At 36.9% G+C, this 25,314-nt stretch overlaps 2 protein-coding genes across 10 annotated transcripts in view; one reads left to right on the top strand and one right to left on the bottom strand.

Annotated features, from left to right (window-relative positions):
• Positions 1–15,670, top strand: part of LOC146652682 (uncharacterized) — a 43,487-nt gene extending 27,817 nt beyond the window's left edge. For all 9 annotated transcript variants that reach the window (XM_085383273.1, XM_085383270.1, XM_085383269.1 and 6 more), the window contains one exon: positions 1,641–15,670. The gene's annotated coding sequence lies outside the window, so the exon portion shown is untranslated. The remainder of the gene's footprint in view (positions 1–1,640) is intronic.
• Positions 15,671–15,692: 22 nt separating this feature from the next.
• clvs2 (clavesin 2) overlaps positions 15,693–25,314 on the bottom strand; it is a 51,405-nt gene continuing 41,783 nt past the window's right edge. The window contains exons 4-6 of the mRNA XM_085383280.1: positions 20,217–20,327; positions 19,317–19,549; positions 15,693–17,350 (exon numbers count right to left, since the gene is read on the bottom strand). Coding sequence (XP_085239406.1) covers positions 17,257–17,350; positions 19,317–19,549; positions 20,217–20,327 — 438 coding nt within the window. The 3' untranslated portion in view covers positions 15,693–17,256. The remainder of the gene's footprint in view (positions 17,351–19,316; positions 19,550–20,216; positions 20,328–25,314) is intronic.

The raw sequence follows: 25,314 nt of genomic DNA on the forward strand, positions 1-25,314 counted from the left end.
GACTTGAATTGGACTTGAACCGGTTTACTTGAAAAGACTTGATATTTTACCCCAAATATAAAATTTAACATGCATATTATATAGAGATTGAAAATGTGAGGTCATTCACGGGTAGAACCGCAAAGGATTCTGGGAACTCGTGGCAAGCGGTACTAGCGCACGCAGGCTTTCAATTAAAATCAGTTATACAGCGATAAAAAGAAACACAAAAATGTCAAGAAGCCGTTGTATTATTAACTGCAATAGCCGGTCGCATGACAGCCACGGGAAGCCGACGGGTAAAGAGATCGGTTGTTATCGGATTACGTCGTTGAAGAGAAATTGTTCAAGCCATGTTTCCGAAGTAACAAAGACGCGACGGATGGCCTGGATTGCAGCCATTCTAAGACCAAATATAACGTCCCAGAACACTCCAGCTCACAGGTTAGTCTGCTCCAAGCATTTACACGAAGGTCAGTGTTTTTTAGTAGTTAATACGTCATTTTCATAACATAATTGGTGATATAGGTTACAAGCAAGTCTGGCGCTGAACAGAAATTGTCGCGCTATGCTCCTTTATTTATTGTGCATAAATAGTGAATTGTCCTGACACAATATTGCGTTTCGCTTCTGTTATTATGGTACACTGACAAAAACACATACTTTTATTCACAGGATAAAACAGGTTTTTTGTATCACTAATTGCTCAGTGCGATTACAGACTGCGGTAAAGTGAGCCGTCATTTGTGAGCCGCGGTCAAGCCAGCCGCCTCCTATCCGCGCGGTGATTACAGCATACAATATTGTTGTCACTGCTACATTTCTGTAACGCTACCAGAAATTATTTCCACTACTAATTAATTACCGTTGAGCTCAAAGGTCCTATTAATAAACGGTTAAGGAATGTGTATTTATGACGACAATTTGTGAGACTGGTAAACTTATGATACGTACGATGGTCTTTCGTTCTACACGGTGCATTTCAAGGTCCTGCACCCATCCGTCGGTAAACTGTACCTGGGCTTGTTGCAGTGACCTGAAGTTACTAAACTTCATGAGTGTATGCACTCACTCCAAGAACCGTATAATTATAAATATGCATATAAATATGCTAAGATGAGATAGCTGACTTCATCTAACTAGCAAATGTTGTCCAGGCTACGTTGGTGATACAGTTTTTTTTAATATGTATGATATTTTTGTCATGCGATTTTAAAGCTGGTCCTACAACCGCATCCAAGAATAACATGCAGCTTATCTCAGAACTGTCGGTGAAAATTATTCTTGGAGCTAGGTTTAATTGAGCTGCATTTTAAAGAGGTGCAATTTCACAATTTGTGTATATTTTCTAAGTTCACTATTTTGTCATGTGTTGAGAAAAACACAGATTTTAAAATTACATGGTCTAATATTTACATTTAGCATAACTGCAACATTATTTTTTCGTTTTTTTTTTTTTTTTTAAAGACTCGAAAGGACTTGAAATTCAAAGTTTCAGACTTGTGACTTGACTCGGACTTTTACACCAGTGACTTGAGACTCGACTCTGACTTGCCTGACATTACTTGAGACTTGACTTGAGACTTGAGGATAAAGACTTGAGACTTACTTGAGACTTGCAAAACAATGACTTGGTCCCACCTCTGGTCAAATCCCAGGAGCTCCCACACTGATCTGAGCAGCATCCCTGTCACTGAACATCCATCAGCCTCATCAATCGTAGGCGCATGCTGTGATTGATGCACACATATTTCTTGACATATTAAGAACACATCTAGCATGAAACTGTTGGCCATTTACCTTTCACTGCTAATGTTTTATTTTGTTTGTTTGTTTTTGTAGAGGTTCATTTCAATATGTTACATGCCACATTTTAATTTTAACTGACTCCAATCAAAGTGGTGTATTGGAGATACTAGGGTAACCAGAAATGGCAGAGTAGATGAATAAAATATAGAACAATCTGAAAAAATAAATATTTTCTAACATTCAAGAGGCACTGAAAAGATTTGTATATCTCTATGAATACAAACTCAATAATGCAATGCAGTCTCATTGCACATATCGAAGCTCCAAAATTAAATTTGGATCCAATTAAGAAACATATTTAAATGAAACATATAGCTAAGTAAGAAAAAGGGGATATAATTAAAAAAAACAAAACATTTTCTTGTGTATATACAATAATTATTAAATAGTCTAGGTTCTCTGTGTAACTTGAAGCAGCTTATATGTGGGACTATGGGCTTTTCGGTGGTGGTTTATCGGCCATAAAGGATATGAGTATGCAGCAAAATGTTTTTGTTGCGCCTCATTAGGTTTAATAAATTCAGAAAACCTCTTTTTGATTTGTTTTTCTTTTAAAGCCAAAGATTGCAATACTGTGCTTTTATCTTAAAAATGAAGTGCAATTCCTGGATAGTAAATGTCTTGTAATTATGTGTTTTATCACAGATGACCTCTAATTACTTACAAGTATCAGCTCCTTTAACTCATCGTGTTCAGAGGCAGGGACAACTTTGATGTGACCAACTCATGAGACACTGTGATGTCTGCTACACTGAATGAATGTCATTTGTGTTAACCATCAGCTTATTTATTAAGTCTGATCTTGTCATATTTCTTTTTACCTCAGTCATTCATAGCTCTGGTTTTGTGCCTTATAGCAACATGGCTGCCTTGTTGACGCTGCCAAACTGTTGCCGAGCATCACCAGTGATTGCTGTTGCCGTCTTACTGAATGAAAACTTGATGCAAAGAACCAAAAAAGGTGTTTTTACGCTGGGCTTAATCCTGGGATATGACCCACCCTTGCCCATATTGTGCTGTCATATTCACCTTTTAACAGAGTGAGTTCCTAAAGACAGACGAAACTACTAGTTTTTAATAGCTAGTCCATGTTTTAAAAATGCTTTTGACATATTGTTGCATTTTTACCATATTATGACCCTGTGGATTGAGCTACATCAATTATTAAAAAGTTTTTTTTTTTGAGGTATGGCAGTGAAGGGGGGCTCAACCAGAGTTTCTTGAACTTATGAGGGCCAGGGACCTCTTAGAGGGGTGAAAGTTTTCCAACGTTCCCCTCATAATCCACATTTAAAGCAGTTAAGATGCTTTGATCTTCGTGTTACTTGTTGTCGTGGACTGATTCAGATATTTCCCTGTGCTAGCTTGCTAGCTAGTCATCTAGCTAATATGCCAAACTATGCAGCAGAACATTTCTGCTGTCCTTGAGTGTAGTTACAGAGTTTCTACCAAAATGACTCAATGCACCATATTGATATCAGACTCTCTATTAACCCAAAGAAAACCTTGGGGATAGAAAAGGACTCAATATATATTCATACTTTTTTAAACTGTGAAATTGTTACCTTTCATTAAAATGCACTTTTAATGATGCAGCACAGATTATACAATTTAATGCAAATTATTTACAGACCTCTTGGCTATGAGATATCAACTGCAGCGCCGACTCACCATTGTACGTACTATTCCCAACTGTATTGTAACTTTTTCTTTTTTTTAAAAGCCTTAAACTGTATTTGGTGACATTGAATTTAGAGGTGAGTTTAGAGAAAGTTACTTGAAAACTTCTGTTTAAATTTTGCAAACTAAAAAGAGTCATACTTCAGTTTTATAACATAATTAGAATATTTTTTTGTTCTTTTTTTAAGAGTTAGTTCTAAACAAAGTGATGTTTACTGATATGGACTGAAAACTTTCATCACTTGTTTTGCCAATAATTTGTTGCCAAAGATTGCACAGTGGCCATTTTGACTAAAACTAGTGTGTTGCAACATTAAAGAAGGACCTGCCCCTTTTAGGTGAAAGTCCATAATTTTGGTTTCTGGACTTCTTTTTTGTTTTTATTTAGTTTATTTCATTTCATTTTTCTTTATTCCTGAGTTTAACAGAACATTGAATGTAAAGTTTTTTGTAAACTCTAATTTTATAAACAAGTCTGAAGTGAAGTGTATCCCTGAGGTTTCAGTATTACCCTCCAGGGGTGAGGTCAGCAGTCCTGAAGTGGTAAGGAAGCCTAATGAGATCTGACATCATGTACTGCTGCAACTGACTGTAGGTGTTGTAAGTGTTAGTTGGAGTAAGTTATTACCTTAAAATGTGGTTTTTACTGGTGTTTTGATTAATCATATTCCAGAAGGGCATTTCAGCAGTAGTCTGCTTGTGCCTCAGTGTTCTGAAGGTCGTCAAAACATATAAAATGAACAGTAATTACAGCATAAACTGTGGCTATGTGCTGTAATTATGTTTTAAAGTGTTATTAACTGTAATTTAACGTGAGCTAAATCGTGATCTCATACAAGAAAACAAACCAGAAGGAACACACAAAAACATCAGAGCTCTATCTAATGTAACTCCAGGTTCTTCATACATATTCATGTAAGCCTACAGGTGTAAGGCTGAGTTCAACTTGACTACTCTACATCCCTGATTATGTTTTAAGTACATGCGTTTGGATGGTGTTGTTAAAAGCAAGTGATCTGCTTGATCTTATGCATGTTTTTTTTTCTGAAAAGCTGTAGTGCAACACTTACACTTTTGCTTCACTGTATTTCACTATGATGTGTTGCTGTCATATTTGTCTTTCATTCTTTTATTGGTTTGTAGTTATCTGAAACCACAGACAATCTAATTGATCTGCGATCTCCAAGCAGAATAAAAAATAGTTGGCTTTCTTGTAGATGCTTCATCTGGGATTGGAGTGCAGTTTAACACTCTTTAAAAAAGTTTAATTCCACAACATACAGTTTGAGGTTGTTTTGTTTTGGAAGGATATATTTTGTTAACAAATTGTAATATTTTCTGCATGATAATGTCATTTATTTAAATTCAAGGCTGCTTTTTTGTAACACACAAGTAAGACTGCAGTGTCACAAAAAGCAGTCACTCTGGTGCTGTACAAATACTGTAGATAATAGTTAATTTCTTATTATCATGAGACTTGTCACTCCATTAGTTCTCAAAGATAATAATAAATTAGTTAACACGTTTGGTCAAAAACAGTTTTAAATGAAAGATGTTTTTTTGTGCTTTATCAAAGATGTATGAAAATGATGTTTCATTAAGAGAAAGTATGAACTACCTGCTGCATGTACTATAAAGCAGATGTGTTTAATTCACTCGGTCACTTTCCAGAAGCCAGTTAAGTGTCATAACTGACATTTCAAGCTATAATATCATTGGAGGGACAACACTGAGTCTGCTGTGCTTATGTAGGAAACTTTTACCACTATGCAGTTTTTGTGTCAAAACGTGAATAAACTTTTGAAGATATCCATGAGGGGGCATTTCTCTCTCTGTCTTTGCTATATATGGAATAATTCGTATAGAAAGAAACACTGTTATACTGATGGGCTGTGATGTATTTAATTGTTGTAGGGTGTATCCCACCCTACAAGAACTCATACTCTCCATCCTATCAATAAATAAATAACAAGCACTAAACCACCTCTGCTTACATATTAATTAATCCAGCTAAGAAGCACAGTGTTAATGTGTTCTGTGAGTTCTAAGTACATGCTGAATCTTTTATTTTCTGACTTTAAAGTTAGTTTAAAGTCTGGAAAAGAAAGGGTTATTTATACACACTGACTGGGAATTAGAAATGAAAGTGGAACAAGGCTCAGTGAAAAGTGATCTAAAAAATTAGTAGACAGGAAAATCTAAAACAAGACACTAGAAAAAAAGAAAAGGAAAGAAATCTAACAAAGTAAAATGTGACAAAACTAAAAACAACAACAAACAAACAACCAAAAAAACTGGACACACAAAAATGGTCACACCAAATGTGAAGAGAGAGACACACTGGTGGATAAAAGCATACAAGCAGAAATACGAGACTGTAAACGTTAACACTGAGGAGCTGAACACACAAGAAATAAACTGATAAATAGAAGCAGAGGAAAACCCAATTCAAACCCAGGACTGGATGAGTCAAAAACTCCATAATTATTAAACCGTAACCAGAATTAAAATACAAGAAATAGTAATTAAAATACTGGAATGATACCAAAATGGCAGCGCGGTGGCATAGTGGTTAGCACTGTTGCTGCACAGCAAGAAGGTCCTGAGTTCAATTTCATTATCAGGCCGGGGTCTTTCTGTGTGGAGTTTGCATGTTCTCCCCGTGTTTGCATGGGTTCTCTCCGGGTACTCCGGCTTCCTCCCACCATCCAAAGACATGCAACTTGTGGGGATAGGTTAATTGGATAATCCAAATTGTCACTAGGTGTGAATGTGCGAATGAATGTGAGTGTGAATGGTTGTCTGTCTCTGTGTGTTGGCCCTGCGACAGACTGGCGACCTGTCCAGGGTGTACCCCGCCTCTCGCCCTATGACAGCTGGGATAGGCTCCAGCGCCCCCCGCGACCCTGAAAAGGATAAGCAGAAGCGAATTGATGGATGATACCAAAATCAAAACAGGAATTTAAAAAAAAAATACAATGTAAGAATTAAAAAAACAACAGTTGAGTCAAACTGTTTGATTCCACTGTTGGAAACACAAACTACTAAGTGTCCTATGAACTAAGCAGGAAGGCACAAAGTCAAACATGACTTCCAATACCACTAATGCACCTTTGATTGGCCTTTGAGGGGAAAAAACTGCATTTCCCATGAAAAATGACTTCACTCCCTATTTCTACAGGTAATGGCAGATAGTTCCTGCTGACAGCATGATGAACTTTATTCCAACGTGAGAAGTCCTATGAACAGATCAGATCAGATTGGCAAAGTGTATTTCTGGATCATGTTTTTGTTGTTGGATGTGCTTTTTACATAATTTTTGTAAAAGCCATTAGTGGAAGGACACTGCTACCTGAGACAAGTTGAATGCACGATATGCAAGTAATGCAAAAAATGATTGCTCTAGCTTATTCTGTTCTATCAGGATTTAAAGTTACACAAATGGAAACCTGCGGGCTTACAAGAGTTAAATTTAGGCTATATATAAAATAAATGTGACAATCAACATAAGAAAGAACATCTTTTCATTTACAAATAAATTATCTAACACACATTAGTGGGTCACATAATAAACTTAGAGAACAGAAAAAAGTATACACCCCATCACGCTAGAATTGATCCAATACCAATACCAGGATAGGTATCGATACTATCGATATCTGGATTGATCTACCTACTTCTTATTTTAGGATGTCAGTGTCGTTTGAGCTCTTGTTGGCAGAATTGGGACAACACCTGGGGAGGCAGTTAATTTCAGAGTCTATAAAATAGTATTATTTCCATATCATTGTAATTCAGTACTGGTGCACATTTTGAGCTAGTCACAATCTGACTGGTCAGATCTGTTTATTCACATGCGAAAAATCAGCTGTCGCAATACATGTCGCAAATTTGTCTTCAAAAACGTATATGGTCTGTGTGAACAGCTGCAATAATAATAGGTTACTTGTCCAGTGTGAAAAGTCCTTTAGCCTTTACATTTACTACAAAGATCATGAGAACGAATGTTTTGAAAAATACAGCATAAAATTTCATGGGCAAACTGAAATAGATACAGTAAGTCATGGCTGTAAATACACGATTTTCCAATTATCACTGCTTTCCTTGGTGTGGATAAACAAACCATTACAACTGGTTTTGGGGCCTTATGGCATTAAAAGGGGATCTCATAACAGCCAAAGAGCGGGCGGGGATGCAGTATGAATCTGCCACGGATATGTTTGAGGCCAGTAACAGACCAGCTGGCAATACATGGTACCAGAGCAGAAGAATGGGTAAGCTGTAATGTACTGTGCTCATATCGACTTGAAGGAGCACAGGAGTCAAACGAAAGTCTTTTGAAGTACTGTTTTACTTTAGTGAGGACACTTCTTTTGAAAGTGTGGCCTCTTTGTCCTCAGACTCACTCAGAGGAAATTGATCTTGATTACTGAATTTCTGTAGCTTCAACAAGCATGGCGACATCTGCTCAAATGCTGTGATATTCTTAGAGATCAAACTTAAACAGACAGAAACAACAGAAAAGTAACCAGGGAAAAGAGCTGCGTGTGTCCATGTTTATTTTGATCATTTTACATTTCAGCAAATTGTCTTTGAGGACATTAATACATTTAACACCTGCTAACTGAACAGCGTTTTGCTCCTATAATATACTGGCTTTCCATAATAACTTCACAATTCATTTGTAGTTTGGTCTCCCTACAGCTCCTACTGTAACTATACAATCAAATAACATTGGTAGGAAAATCAAATAAATTGAAAGGTATGCATTCATTTTCAATTATCAGTCATTTAAAAAAATGACATTTAATGTTGAATTCTTCAATGCACAAATACTTAAATATAAGAAACAATACATTGGATTTCTAATGGAAGAAGTGGCTTTGGCAGAGAGAACTCAAACATTAGTCAAAGTCAGTGGGGAATAAACATTGCTGGTCCATAAATCATTACAAAGTCCACAGCACACTGACGAAGCTTGTGATGGAGAGTTTCATTTCAAAAGAACAGGAATATCATCTTGAAACTTGATTATTACATCTGTTAAAGATTTGTTTAACTTTTTCCACACTAGACGTTATGATGCTATATGCAGAGATAATGTGATTTTTATCTCTTCATTTTGGAACAAAACTCTTCATGTGGATATTTAATTAACCCAATCTATACAGTACACGTGCTGCGACTTCTGCCAGTTTTACACATCCGTTATCTTGGAAAACAAAGTTATGCTAATCAACGTGGCTTACGATGCCTGTCAAACAGAGAGGCACACAAAGCAGAGAACATTTAATGTACATTACTGAAACTAGACACATTTTTCAAGCCATTTAGACTCAATTGTCTGAACCAAATGAAGGCCAACAGTACCCCAAAACCATTTCTATGAGTGATGGCAATGTCCTGTCTTCTACTACCTGCCAAACAGGCATGATTTGCATTTTCATTGTTTTACATACTTTGTCCTAAATTTGAAAAATGCCACTCAAAGTATGGAAGCTTTGTATTTTCATATCAAATATGCTTCTAATCACACAGGGAGCCATCGTGGAAGTCAACATTGGATGATTACTGTATTCATAGGAAAGTGATAGCTGCATGCAGTACGGTCACAACGTGTGGTCCTGCTTTCAAAAGGAACATTTTCAAATTTGTATTTTCATCTGTTAAAGAATGTTAAAGAGCACGCACATCAACATGTGAAATGTTGATCTGTTGGCTTTCTGGCTGCTTTTCCCCAATGCAAATCTGGTTTTTATTTGAGGAAGATCAGAAAGTGCATTTCTATTCTATTGCTTTGTTAAAATAAAATTACACTGCAATATAAACAACCCTGTTAAATAAATGATAAAGTACATGAAGCAGGTGGAAAATTACCAAAGACAAAAACCTGTCAGATCTGCGTGCAGGGGTAGATAATCACAAATGTCCCATTTCAAGCTTATTGTCCCCTTTTGCTTTTGTTGTTGTGCATGAATGGAGAATTTCTCAACAGCCAACTAAACTAAATCTGCCCCTAATATCCGCATTGTGTCAGAATTATATATGCTAACTGTGGATGAAAACTATAGAAACTAAATCATTTACAGAAGTCAACACTAGTTTTGCAGGTGCCTGTTTTCTGTGTGGCTTTTTGGCTGAAAAAAGCTGTTAACCTTACACCGAGCAAAATCGTATTGCTGGGATTTATCAGCACATTAACCCTTAAGATGCATTTCCCTTTAATGGTCCCTGGATGGTGATTTCAGTCACTCTGACTGAAGTGAAAATTTTAGCTTTTTTATTTACTTTGGTGAAAGGACAAATATAAATGTGACACTTTGGAGCTACTATAAACAAAAGCAGCTTTCTGTTTGGTGTGAATTTTTTTCAAACTGATGCTGGCTATAGATTATCATTGTGTTTGTTCAGTAAAGAAAGCAATCATATTTTTTTTTTTTTAAAAAGAAAAGTTCAGGTGTCAAAGAGCTGATAAAGTGCTGCAATCTGAGCTGTGATTCACCCTGCTTCAAACTGCAAAGTCACTTGAAAACTGCAGATACATCTGCAACTCCTGCAGAGCTCGTTCCATGCTCAGTGGTGCGCAAATACGGCATTAATTATGATTAGTTAAGCTACTCAAAATTAAATGAAGAACAAATGAACTCATGTTGCAGATTTGGGCTTCTCTGTAGTTAAAAAAAGACTGGAAATGAATTCACAGATGTCCCATTCATGTCTCTCTTTTTTGCGTGTCATGAAATGATATGTTGCATGGGAGAAAAGCAGCATTTGGCTCTTGCTTTGTTTTGTTTTTTACGATTGCTGACTTCAGATTTATTAAAATGACAGATAAAATTACAAACATTTGAGGACCTCCATGAATGCTTCCGGGATGATTATTTTTTTAAAAGCCCAAAGCCTGATATACTGTTACATCTCTTATAGCTGGTGTCTGAATGTGCCCAGCAACACTTTGATCCAAGAATCAGAAGGAATGACATAACAATAACACAGAAATAACATTCGAAATGCTGAATTTCTTAAATAAGAACAGATCTTAAACTCATATTTCTGTATACACTTCATACAACAATCTGTGTAATAAACAAGATAGATAGCAATTTTAATAAAATACTGACAAGAGAAAAGAAAAAGTCTTGCATGTGTGGTAAAGCACAAAGCATCACCCGATAAAGTATATCTGTAATAAAACACTGTGTCTCATTTCATTCTATTTAGATTTACAACTGAACAAAACAACCTCTGATACCAACATTAACCTTAAAAATAATCAGTGAACCTGCAGGACGCTCTGAGTGAGATACAGTTTAGCTATATTCAAGCAGTATACAGATGTTTAGTTCATGTAAACTTTTTATCCTAACAACTGGAGGCATCTACAGTGGCTGTGTGAGTGACCGTGTGTGTGTGTGTGTGTGTGTGTGTGTCCGTTTATGGTAGTAATCTTTACATTTTCTCCTGAATCTCTTATTCAGACTGTATTGGCTCTGTTCTACTGCATGAGTTTTGTGAAAAATATATCCACAACATCTAGCGAACAAAACCAGCAACCAAAACACATGATGACAACAGCTTTCTATTGTAGTGTGAACAAAAGGTGATTAGACTTTGTTGTTTGGAGTGTGACTGATAATTTTAAACTTGCAAAGTGCTCTTGGAAAAATCCTCATGACTGCCAGAAGTTGGTCTACTCAAGTAACTACTGTGACCATTTATACTCTAAGTTCGAATGGTCTGAAAATACTGTTCAGGTTTGTTTTTTGACATCTGCACTGATACTGATAACAAATCTAGACTTTTACCTCATTAGTAGTGAACTAATTCCAGCACTGACAACAAACATCAGAAAAGGACACATTTGTGAAATGCTGCTGTGATGAAATGTGCTGAACTCTATACTGAAGAATGAACCCAGGCAGGGAAGTAAACCAGGTTAAAGCTGTAAATTTGTGAGAAAGACTAAAATAAACCAGTAAATGAATTAATAATGGCGCACCATCCATAGTTTTGTGATTTGTTTCTTGCAGGATAACCATTTTAGTCTCGGAGACTTGGCGTTATTTAGTTTAATATTAACCCCATCGTCTGACTTACTGTTTAGTTTGTTTAGCTACACTGGCACTTACAAACCATTACATTCCTGTTAAAGATGAAAAACAGCAGGAGTTGATGTAATTACATTGCGAGTAATTAACTGTGTGAAAGTGGGTGTTTGAACAAATCAACATGCAACAGCAAAGTACAGTGAGGCCTTCCGCTGTCAGAATTATTATCATCTGCATACATGGTACATGGACCATGCCTTATGTATTAATCCTAATTATTAACCAACGTCTGAACGACTCATCAGATGTCACTGATGAATGAAGTTGCTGTCTTAAAATGTGAATTAAAAGGATGATTAAACAGCCAAGCAGGTATGTGGTAACCCTCCCCTGTGACTTGTGGTCTGTAACACAAAGCATGATATTTAAGTGGATCACATTTTCCTCCAATCTTTGATGCTTTGATGATTTCAAAGATTGCTGCAAAACATTTAGGCTTAACCTGGGTTGACTGCAAATAAATCTCACATGAATGAAATGTACTTTTAAATTTGTATTTGCAATTATTCTGCAGGTGAATTTGGATAAAGTAATCACAGAAGCATGGCTGTCAGTCAGAAGTTGTGGTATGCAGCGCTTACCTAATCCTTTTCATCTCACATGTCTGATTCTGCGCTGCCTCTTTACTGCTTCAGCGCCATTTTGTGATTAAGGCTGATAGCATATCTGGAGTTTTCTGTAGGAAATACGACGGTGTGCAGGTTCAGATAATGATGCCAGTGCAATCTTCTATAATTTTCTTCCCTATTACCCTTTTTGTCACAGTCATAAGCGCCGAGAAGTCACAGAGACCTTTGGCACTAAAATCCTGTAAAGAAAGAGTGCTGCCTTCACAAAAGGAGTTCAAATAACACATATTATGTTTCTTCCCTTAAAATGACTTTTAATGATGCAATCATTGCAGTGTATCAAAAGCAGTTTCCTTTTAATAGAGTTCAATGTTGAAGAGATGATTATGATCATTTTAAAAAATGTTTTTTAGCTGTTGTTAATAAAAATGTCTAGATTGAACTTGACTTGTATTGACTCTCAGAAACAAAAACCCAGCAAGCAGCAGTTGCAGAAAAACTTAGTTGTAGCTGACTAAACTGGGTTTTACAGAGAACTGATCTTCTCATTAATCCATCCCCTGAACAGTGATTGGTCAGTTATAGCTTAAAAAGACAAATTAGCAGGTATGTCAACCTTCAAATTTTGCAGTACATGAGAAATAAATGATGATGACCTTTGTCTTTTGCTGTATTTATTCCATAATCATATTTAAAATGGGAGAAATATATTGACAACAATGTTTGTTTCTTAGGAAAGAGAACACAGGGGCATTTGAACTAAGAACTGTGGCTGAAAAAAGAACTACTGCTGTCAGCGACATCAGAATCAATCTGGGAATCTATCGATTTTGGGGACACTGGTCAATATCTGACTGTTCCCTGTGCTTCTTTTAAAACACAGTTAAATATGAATTTTTAAAAAGCAAGTAACAACCTGAATTAATCTCAAATAATTGCCTATGGTTTAGAGCTTGTAGTTAAAAGTATGTGTTTGTTCTCCACTGTCCAGCACAAGCCTTTAACATGCTTCAACATGATTGGTCAGTAGAACTACAAGCGGATTATTAAAGGAAATCAAAGATCTTGTTTTCTGTCTACAAATATCAGCATTATAATTAAACCAAATACTGATGCTAAAACAATTACATCGGCCAGTTTTCTAGAAGCCTTGTACTGTTTGTGGTTTTCTAAGTAGTTTTACTTGGTGACAAACTAAGACAATTACATCACACAACAAAATATACTCATTTAAGTTGTCTCCATCTACAAAAGAGGAAATACTGATGTTGGTTTTATGGGATGTCAGGAGAGATACTCCTTTCTACTTCCTTGGGCATCAAATATTGCCATTTTGAGAAAGCAGCTGAAGTCTCACAGTTATGCACACGGTGTTCGTTGCCACCTGTGCCATAATACAACAGCTACTGAGACAGGTCTGTCACACCCAAGTGGTTATGTATGGGTGCTTCTAAAATGCGTCTTTTCATCAGATTTATATGGATTACCTACATGTCCAGGCTTACTGTTGCAAATGGCATATTTAAAAACAAATCAAGATATCGTCTTAGCCAACTGGACTAAAAAAGGAGTTTGAGATGCCTAAACCTAACCAGCCTATTAACGTAAAAAGTGAGTGCAAACGAAGCAAAATAAAACGTGGACACTCCACCACTGTCTGTCTGCTGCTCTGCAAAAACAGGACCACTGTCTGTTCATGTCTCATTCTGCCACAGCCGATGTGTCAAGCTACCAACGTCAGAGGGCAGCTTTTAGGTATTTGTGCAACAGCACAGACAAAAAGACAACGTTTGACGTACTAGGATGACTATGTATTGGCAGCAGTATGAGTGGATTATTATTTACAGATCCAAGGTCAGTTATATAATGAAATAATGAACGCATTTAGCATATGATGACTAATCGGGTTGGTTCCAAATAAGCTCCACAGCATTTTAGTTGCATGAAAAAAATATTGAACCAATTGTATATTTTATGGATTTTGTCATAATGAGTAATTGTACAAATGGCAAAATTCTTGCACAGATATATCATACACCTGTACACCTTGTGGAAATCTAGGTTTGGTCTGAACTCTATATTATGTGCCTCTTTCTGAAAATAAATAATTTACTCCTTGAACACAAAGTTCGAGCAGTAGATGCAGCAAAGGTTGAATTTATAATAAAAATTGAATCAGACCCTACAATGGACTTAATCATACAATAATATGTGTCATGACAGCCTATTCAAACTGTTTCTGTAGCTACTGTCTGCTCTTAGAGGATCAGGCTGATCACATATTCAGTAAAAACACAGTATCGCCATCACACTGCCAGATTATTATCTCTCTGTGTTTGATGTTAAACCTCAGTGGAAGCACACGGATCACACTGAGCCAAAGGAGAAACCATTAAGAACAAGTCTGACTCGACTTTGCACAGGATACAGCCTGTAGAGCCTCTGAGCTGCGGTAAGCGGGGCTGACATGTCGTGTGCGCTGGTGTGATAGTTTAACATTTCAGCTGTCTGCTCTCGTTGCAGCGGGCCACCTCACGCTCCCCTGCCTGCCGGCCTTTATTCTGTGATCTGCTCGGCTGTCTGTTTGCCAGCCTCACTCTGCTGCTCTGCCCATCAGAGGCGCGTATTTCCTTCCCGCTGTGCTCTTCACCTTCTTAACATTTGGTTGTCACACCTTTGCACTTCGTGTGCCCAAGGTGAATAGTTGATGTGGAAGAACCTAAACTAAAGTATGTCAAACTGCTTCAGGGCTACATGCATGGAGAAATTCCACATAACTTAACAAACTGTGTCAGTTTAAATACTATTTTCTAAAGGACAGTTTGGACTGCTAAAGTAATTAATCTTATAATTTAGTATAAAATGTTGCACTTGAAAGTTACACTTTTCTCTGAACTCGAGTAAACGCTGACTGTGCCATACATATAATAATGACATCATCAGCGTTTAAACTGATTCTTTTTAGGAGGATCACTTCAAAAATCATAATTTTGAGTGCACTATGTTATCGTTATTTCCTCGTATCTATAGTTAGCCTTCTCCATCTAAAAAACACAAAGGGTGGAATAAACAAAGTGAAAGAGGCAAAAGTAAAACAAGCGGAACATCACATGGGGGAATTTGGTTTTTTTTTGCTGGACAGAGCTTCAGGATGTTAAAGGGTTCAAATGCAGCAGACAGCTGGTATTACTTTGACTACAGTTGGTGAACCTATGAGCTGGACTGCTGAACTGAATCTTTGAAATAAGACATCTAATAATAGAGACATTATCATCAGACTACAGTTGATTGCTTGACTGACTTTTTACCTGGCTGCATACAAACTCAAATGTGATTATCCGTTGGAAACAAGGGATGGTTTCATGCATATTATTATACAGATATCTGTTTATAGGGATGGTTTTGACTTTAGTCATTAACAATTTGTTTGCCTTAATATCCTTTTAAAATGTCAAGTGCAGTCTCTGTTACCACTTCAGTGACAGCCTGAAATAGGACTTAATACAAGCCTTTTAACTGCCCTGTACAGAAAATAACTGCAGCCATTCTAACAATACAATTAACTCTAATCCAGGATTTAATAAATTATTAATCACTGTGTGTCATTATCAGCTGAATTGTTAAATTATTGAAGTTAACCAATTACCTCATTGAAAATGTCTCGGTGCATTCAGGTGCTGTCAGGATGTTCTAACAGCACTCTCATGCTTCAGAGGGTATCCTTAAAGATGCTGCAAACCAAACACTTAACACAAAAAGGATAAAATTTGCACTTCCTGACAGTGGTAATGGAATAATTTTCTCATCAAACAGTGATGTGGGCATTTTAATTCTTCAGATTAATCTGGTAATTATAGGGTGTCAAACGACAAATAGCTGGTTTTTAAATACCTTATAAAATACTAATAATAAGTTCAAATGGATTTAAAAACTGTGAATGGCAGCCTGGGATCATTTAAAAAAGGAAAAAGTCTGCTTTTGTTGTATACAGGAGGAAATAATCGGTCAACAACATACCAATGTGATGCTTTAATCTCTAAATATCTAATACGCATACCGTGTTAAAATGATGGGAATATGTTTTCAGAAGCTCGTTAATGTCATTACATCCAACAAATGTGTCACAACGTCACAGGAGAAGATAATACACTTGGCCTTTCCCTGCTTCTACAAAGTTTTGCCTCATTTATTTGTCCATCGAAATTCAGAAAATACATCTTTGGTCTCCCAAACAAATATGTAATTATGTGCGTCTATGTTAAAAATAAGAGACAGCAGCTTTGTGTTATCCCTAATGGCAGAAGACAGCACTGTGCTCTGTGACATATGGGTCAGAAACAAGCGAGAGAATGACTAAAAAGAAAAACAACAAAAAAAACCAAATGATACATAGAGCCAACTCTTACCGTAAAGGGGGGTTTGCTTTTCCAAGAGATAACTGGAGTGAGAACCAAGAGTTCGGCCATTGTTTTCAAAGGAAAGATGCCAAACCCCCAGTAAACACCCAATAAGCTCCCAGTAAACCCACTGCCTGTATGCCAGTTTGGGTCCAGGAGGTTAAACAAGCTGATCGCCATCACTGCTGCAGATCCTGAGCCGTGCTTCTTGCCCATATGGGGCATTTTTCCTCAAATTACTGTACAAAAAAAGGAAAAACTGTAGCTCAAGAGCTCTGGCCCCAAGCCCTCTTTGAAGTTTCATGATCAGTTTTCCACATTCTTTATCATCTGTATCCTGTACAAGTGCAGTAAACACTCTATACTTTCACAACTCACTCTCTTGAGTGTCTCTTCCCTGCTCCATACTGGATTGTTTAAAGACGTTAATTTACAGTTTCTGGAATTGGCACTTGACAAATAACTAAATAAATAAATATATAGAACACCATCAGTAGCTCTTAGGATGCCCTTAAGTCTGAGGAAACGTCCTTCTCATCTCTTGCTGCTTGCTTTTCCATGATTTGGAGAAAAAGGTGAATCCAACAGTAGCAGCAGCAGCATTTCCTGGAGGAAGGTGTTTTTCAGGGCGCGTGTTGCTTGTGCACAGTAAGTCAGTGTATTTGTGTGTGTAAATATTGATTTGAGTATGCTTTTGAGCTGTGACTGCACGGTTTAGTCCAGCGAAAGCAGCGGCTGCATGTTGTCTTCTTCGCTCTTGACTTTGTCTGGTCGCTTCAGGACTCCCGGTTCCACCACCGACTGAGACCTACAAGAACAAAGAACAGGAGGTGATTAGCATAACTGTGTCGCCAACTGTGCTGAAAGCTTTAGAGTGTCAACCGTGAAGTGCAGTGAAATATTAACTGTAACGGTTTATGTTGATGTTAAAATATTCCGACCTACTTGTGTAAAGTCTGATGCAACAGTCTATCCGTTATTTTGTCTCATGCTATGAGGCAAATTGTGAGTATGAATAAAATCTGCAAAAAAAACTTCAGGTCAATCATCACCTCAGGTTTGATTTCCAGGAATCCTCTAATTTCTATGTTTATTATTTTGTTCACACAAAGTTAAAAATACTTTATAAGACATTGGATACATGCAGAAAACACCTGTTTCTGTGTCTGTAACATAACCAGTGTGTTTTTGTAAACAACTCAAAATGCTAAAATGAAAAAATAAAATGTTACTTGCAAGTTTCATTATGTTTCATTATGTTCTATATGCAATCATTTATCAGTATTATTTTTTTACTAGTTAACCTGTGTTATAATTTTTGTTTTAATACTTCATAAAAAGAAAACAGCATCCGCACATTAAATAAAAATGCATTCGTGCATACAGATTTTATAGTATAACACGCATAACACTAACAGTGCTTTATAGGCTAAAAAAGTGTCATAAAAAGTTTTTATTTCCTGCTATATGGGAATTAACCAAAGAGTGAGATCATTTTTAAATGCACCCTGTTACTGTCAGACCATTTATAACTCACTAATAATTAATTTATGATTGGCAGGGTTGAGCCTTCCTGCAGTGACAGCCTGCTGCCTTAACTCGCTGCTGTTTGTCTTCCATAGTATAAATGTCTTTGAGTGAGTTGACGTTCCACAGTGGTGAGATGATTTACTGTCACAGTGAATTACACCGCACAGTGGCCTATAGGGGGGAAACTCTACAGCAGGAAATGTCAAACATGCTCTCAGCAGAATTCTCTTTGTCAAGAATAAGCACATAAATTTTAGCATATGAATGAACATAAATATATATGTAACCCCCAAAGTCAGCTAGTCTGGATAATACTAGATTGTGTATTGATTGCTTATTTACTTGTCTTTTTTGTAAGGGTTCAACTTCATAAACTATTTATTGACCCCATCATATCATTATGCATCTTTATTGCTTCTTTTTTCAAACCACAGCTTGTATATAAAAGGTCGACTAAGCTATTTTGGAGACCTAAATTCAGCTTTTTGAGGCATATCATTTTGTTTTTGGGGCTTGTTGAGCACAAGACAAGCGCACCATAAAACACACCGTGACTATCTAATGTCTGTTTTACTTTAAATAGAACCAGAACAAACAAAACTTTAAAACTAGTAATCGGGAATCTACACTCACCAGAAAAACGTCACATAAATCAAATGTAAACCACAGGATTCCACATCTGCTGGACATTAATGCAGGATTGAGCCACTGGACTATGTCCATCTTTTATAAATAAATCTGATCCACAAGAATCACAAAGAGGTCCAGCCAAATAACACTAGTTGCTTAAATAAAAATCTAATGAATATAAAATCAGATGGAACCATTTAGAGCATATTCATCCCCGCCAGCTGAGACAATGATTACAAGAAGACCACAGTGAGATAAAATCTGTATAGTTCTGTTATTATGCCTTTTGTTTACTATAATTATGCAAAGATAACCAAATTAGTTCCACAGTATATCCTATTGTGAAACAAGCATTTTATTCATTTTTTGTGCATTGTTTAAATTTTAAACCTGCATTATTCTCTGAGAAAATGTATTAGCTGGTAGTTCCTAAGCCTGAAGCAGCTGTGAAATACTTGGGTGGGACTCCTTAGCCTCAGGAAAAAACAGTAGCTCTGGTTGTCATTAAGAGGGTCCTAAAGCATTTAATAATATATTCTTAAACCTAATAATAATCAAAAACAGTACTACATTAAATAAAAACCACTGTGGAGGTTTTAAGATGGTACGCTAACCTCTTCATGGTCTTTGGGGAAAGGTTTTTCTCCAGGTCTCTCTCCAGGTCTTGTACTGATAGGGTGTAGGACTCTGGACAGTAGTCAGTCTCCTCGTCATATGCGTGGTCCAGCAGTGTTCGAGCCCATGTCCCCATATCGTAGGGTGGCATCATCCCACCAAGCTCCGATGGCAAGATCTCTGGGTGGATGAGCTGATGGAGGCTGTTTAGGTTGTTACCATGCATGAAAATCTGCAAAGGGAAAAGATGCACAGGGAAACAATTTAGACCAGAGGTCTCCAACTCCAGTCCTCCAGAGCTACTGTCCTGCAGCTTTGCATCCCTACTGTAACGCAGCTGAATCAAATGGTTGAATTACCTCTTCAGCATGACATCAAGTTTGGCAAAGGTCTAGTAACAAGCCATTCATTTGATTTATCTGTGTTGGAATGAGGATGTTGAAACTCTTGGAATTTTTCTCTCCACATTCAATTTCTTTTCTCTTCTTGAAACCATGAAAAAGATCACAAACACCAAAAAAGCTTGACTATTAGGCCAGTAACCAGACCCAAAATGTCATCGTTCCTATTAAATTTGAGTAGCACAACTTGTTATAACCTAATTCTATATTCTGTTTTAGCATGTATGTTTTTTTTAAGTTTATAGGTTGCTGAATAGGTCATTACCATTTCAAATTTAGAAAGAAAAAGACAAAACAATCAGAACCAAATTACTTTATTAAAAGGAGACCATATGAATTCCAGCTTGCTAATAGTTTTCACCTATCATCCACATTAAAGTGGCTCTCTGTGTGGTTATTTTTACTGTTAGACTGTCTGTGGTCCCAATTTGGAGGGTGCTTTTTTACCTGATTTTGCACCAGCTGAAAGACAGATTATAGACAAATCTCTTGGCTTACCCTCTTCCTTGTCTTGTCTTTAAGAAAGGGTCGGATGACGGTGTAGAGAGCGTGAATGTACCAGGGCTGGTTCACAAAGTGGATCCCTCCAAATCTGGCAGGAAAACTGTCCTGTAGGAAACACAAGAAAAAACAACACAGATGAATATGACATCTGGAGGTCAGCAAAATATGGTGTAAATATATATGTGTGTGTGTGTGTGTGTGTGTGTGTGTGTGTGTGTGTGTGTGTGTGTGTGTGTGTGTTACAAAGTTGTATGTCAGTACTGAGCTATGCCCTTATATAATATTCCTGCCAGTTTCCAAGTTCTAATAACCTCTTAATGTTCACCTAAGATTATGTTACTTTTTTGTCTTTGTGATATTATTTGTTTTGACGAACAAGAACAGACAACTCTATATGTCAAGCAGAAAGACTGAAAATAGCAGAAAAATATCACCAGTGAAAGATGTTTAACCAGAAACGTAAAACTGTAAACTACATATTGCCATGGAAACTTCTGCTGCAAATTCATTAATCACCATTATATTGTGCAACATACCTGAGTGCGTTTCCTGTCTCTTTTCATTAGATTAGTTTTGTAAATGGCCTCTAACCTCATAGTCAATAGGAAATGGTCTGCAGTGGCTGCAGGACAAGCCCAGAGGGAAATGAGGCCTTGTTCATACAGGTTAGTGTGTGTACTCTGAGCCTAACTCAGTGATTCCTAGAATGTGGACACCATTATAATAATTATGCTCCAGTCCATGTGTATGAATCATCGTTTGGCCGTAATCCAGCAGTATGGTGAAGACTGTACAGCAATCTGACATAACAGAGCTGGCTGATAAAAATGGCTTGGGGAAAATGTTTATATAAAACATGTTGGCAATGTGTGGGAGAGACAGTGACAGTGTCTGAGGTCAGTGCAGCTTTGTAAATCAGGATTTGACTGATATGAATCATCATGGCCCAAAGTCACTTCAAGTGATTTTGCTCTGATAGCAGTAATGTCAGCTCATACACTGTACAAAGCTTTGATCTAGAGCCATATAAAATTTAAAGACATATAAGACTATATTTACAACAAACCTAACAGAACTGGAAGGTTAGTTCAGGATCAGAGAATGATTTATATTAATTGAGGCAACCTTCAGAATTTTCCTTTAGAGTAACAATCACGCCAAAATTAACCTCTAAACAGCAAAGTAATGGGCCAATTACTGTCATTTACTGTAAATCTTCATTCAAAGAGCAGCACCACCAACACACCCAATATTCCAAGACAAGAAATGTTTCAATGACTACATAAGATGTGCCATTTGCCAAAAATAAATTCCATATATTTATTACATTGTATATTTATATATGTCCAACCGCCCTGTGACAAACTAGCAGCCAGTCCATGGTATAGTCTGCATCTCAATCAGTGACAGCTGGGATAGCCCATAATTAGATACGAAGAAGAAGATGGATGGAAGGTAAGTTTCATAATAAGATGCAGTATTCGGCATTTTGACAAACATACTCCCCTAGTGATTTTTTCATAATATAAACATAAAATGGTTGAAAATCTTTTCAAACACATTTTTTCTACCATTCATCCTTTCTCTAGAACAACTTGACCTACTTCCAAGGTGGATGGAAGAGACAAAAATGTCCAAGAAAGTCAAAACCTAATGCAGCACTTCTGTCATGTTTGTTTGTTAGCATCACAGTGGCTCAGTAACTAGCACTATGGCCTCACAGCAAGAGGGTCACGAGCTCGCTTCTGTGTGGAGTTTGCATGTTCTCGCTGTGTTTGCATGACTTTCCTCTAGTAGCTCTGGTTTCCCCTGCCTTTGAAAAACAAGCATTTTCAATCTTGCTGATATCAGTACAGGATACTCTTCCAGAAAATATCCTCAATCTTAAGAGTTGCTAAATAAATAAATAAATACTTTATTTACATATCATGAAGTTAATCAAAGTTACTCTTCTTCCATCATTTCCTGCAATTTAAATTTTCTTTTAACTTCGTTGTTGTTGAAAAATGTGGACAACACTAAAAATGGTAGTCCTCTGTGTTTAATCCACTCATTCATACATTTTTAAAAAGCTGTCATGGTCTGTAGATTTTGCTGTTTCCAGTCTTCAGTACAGACTTTTGATTAGGTCTTTGTGTTGCTGGAGCGTACTGTAACGCTTGGTTTTATGACTGTTTTCAGTTTCAAGAGGTTTGGTTGAGTTTGATTTCTTACTTTACTATAATGAGCTTTTTAATATTTTAGAATTCCAATTATATTACCACTCCAGCCTATCTATATTTGATCCTGTGTGTACCGGTTTATTATCCTAGCCTCTTCAGTATCCTCCTGTATCTTGTTAAATCCTCATCTCCGTGTTTAGTGATCCCCAGTTGAGTTTCTTCCTGTTTTATTTTGATAGTTCCCCATCACTTGTGTTTTGCTGTTAGTTTTACTTTTTTATTTTTCCAGTCTGATTGTTCTTGTTACCCAGCTAACATCCTCCTGTGTTTTGCATTCACCTCTGGAAAATATGACAAAAGCTGCACATATAAGATAAGATAAGATAAACTTTATTAGTCCCACACGTGGGAAATTTGTTTTGTCACAGCAGGAAGATGATTTCATTTGTCTGTTTCTGTGTAGCCTACACATATTCAAACATGTAAACAAGGATTAACTTAACATTGCACAAGAAATGCTGGTTAATGTTTCAGATGTTGTGTATTTGTTGCAAAAATATTCAACCTCATGTTCAGATGATAAGAAATAACAAAGAAATGTATTTTGGTCCGATGGAGGTCGGACAGCTCGTCTCTCAGCTGTCCGACCCCTCAGTGCTTCTTTTTGATTCTAAATCTCTGCCCTGCCCTCTGCTCTGACAGACATTTTTTCACTTTGATAAAGGGACCTACTGCATTATACATGAAATAGTAAAAATGGAATATGAGATGTAGGCCCTCTGCTGCGCTGGAGGGACAGAAGGAGGAGAAAAAGAAACAGGCGCTAAAGGATTGATCTACCTTCGCACAAGTGATGTCTAAAGGAAAAGAAAGAGGGAGGAGGTATTCAAATACAGGTTGGGGACACTACAGTGAGAATAAAAGGAGATCCAAAAGGGAAAGATGTAAGAAGATCTCGAGGACTGAGGATGGAGAACGAATTAAAGGCTTAAATTAATGGGAAAGTGGTTATTTTTGGGGTGTTCAGCTTTTGTTTTCCTTTGATGAAATATAGGCGAAAAGAATCACCAAGGAGATAACAGGAGGTAATATGAATGGATGAAGAATAGCTGAAAAAATTGATTTTCAACACTTTTAGACAGATTTTATATAATATTATTCATTGGACAAGTCTAACACAAGAGCTTGCAGATGATTTGAGTCAGTATTCGTCCAATCTAACTTCAATCCAGATGCTGAGGTTGATTTTTACATTTTTTTCCACTCAGCTGAGCAGACAAATCTCTTTACAAGCCATAAAGGGAAGGCTGGTGTATGTCATTATGCAGATTCTGACTATGACTTGTCTTTCCTGAAGCATCACCTGGTTGTGTCCCCTTTTATAAATCTCAAAATAGAACAAAATCTGTATTTACCAGGGAATAGAAATCCACTGGAAAGTTCACAACTATTAAAAATCTTGCATGTGACTTATGAAATGGTATGGTAAAAACATTTTTCAACGAATATTACAGATTCCCACAAGGCCAAACATCATAATATAATAAAAAATAATACAAAAACAATTCATGTCAAGTTGCTACATAGATTTGTTTGCCTACACGTGTTCATATGTGGGCATGTGGGTTTAGGTCGGTCATCATCTCAAAATAAGAGAAAACAGAAGCATGATTTTCTGTCTTAGTTAAATGTGACTGTGGGTTTGCAGGGAGACAACTGTTATTTTCTTTTTGACCCGGTGTATGTGTTTGTCAGTAAAATACTGCTGTGTGTGGGAAGGGAACGTTGAAGAGTGGAGGATTAACATTTAAAAACAGAATAAATTAGTTCAACTATAAGCCTAAAGAAAAAAAGAGAAATGCAGTTGACTTATGACTTATCATACCTGGCCACTTATGTTCACTAATTATAGTAGGATAAATCCTCTCCTAAAGTGGAAAATAAACTCCCTGGTGCGCGCGTGTGTGTGTGTAACCTACAGTTATAATGCTGTTTTAATTTTTGTGTTTGGGCCACACAGCATGCATTTTAAAAGTGGATAGTGCTCTCCTAATGAGAGAATGTTAATACCCTTCTGCTCCACAGCAACTGTATCTGTTCTTGGGGAGATGGCAGGATGATCAGGCACTGGGAAATTGCAGTCTTTGCCTGGAGACTTTTAAAAAATAGCAAAATTTGGTCTGTAAATTCAAAAGTGATCCACTGTCTTTTGAACTACTGCTAAAATTATTAGGTTAAGCTATTTTTTCTATTCGTCATTTTCATTTGTATGATTCTGGCAGTACATCGAAGATCTTGTTACGTTAATGAAGTGTTTCACCAAAGGCAGGTGAGTCACCGTGGGCTCTGCCTTTTTAATATGTGTTTATATAAACTTTGCAGATGATTGGCTAATACTTCAGAAACAACCACCAAACGAGAAAAACAGTAGTAATAGAACTCAGAAACTCATGCCAGGAGGTAGATTTGGTAAAGTCTGAAAACAGTTTGATTCCCTCTCAGAGCACTTGAATTGCAGTTTACTAAATGGTTATTTTCTTGAATTGTTTGGCCTATCCCGCGTTTAAGTGGAACCTTTTTTCCACCTTGAGTTTTTGCCATGACCTGGTCTTACTTAAAAAAAAAAAAAACATATTCAAACTAAGTGCCAAAAACACAGGCTGTGCAGCCAGTAAATCCAAGCTGCCAAATTCCAGAAACCAGACAGTCAAAACCACTTCTGCATTTACTTTGATGTTTGGCTCCTGAGAGGCAAAATTCGATTCTAAGCAAATGAGCGAGTGAGGGGATTTATTTTTGGACTCCTGCTCCAGGTCACTGTGTTCAGTTACTGCAAAAGGTTGACACGAATTAGAGGTGACAGCAGATGGAGACAGGTCCAAGCGAACATGTGGAAATTAGGAGAATTTTTATTTATTTATTTCAATTTA

Source organism: Rhamphochromis longiceps, linkage group LG15, assembly GCF_057381845.1.
Source record: "Rhamphochromis longiceps isolate RC_006_pf linkage group LG15, R_longiceps_female_GT1.1, whole genome shotgun sequence".
NCBI classification, from domain to species: Eukaryota; Metazoa; Chordata; class Actinopteri; order Cichliformes; family Cichlidae; genus Rhamphochromis; species Rhamphochromis longiceps.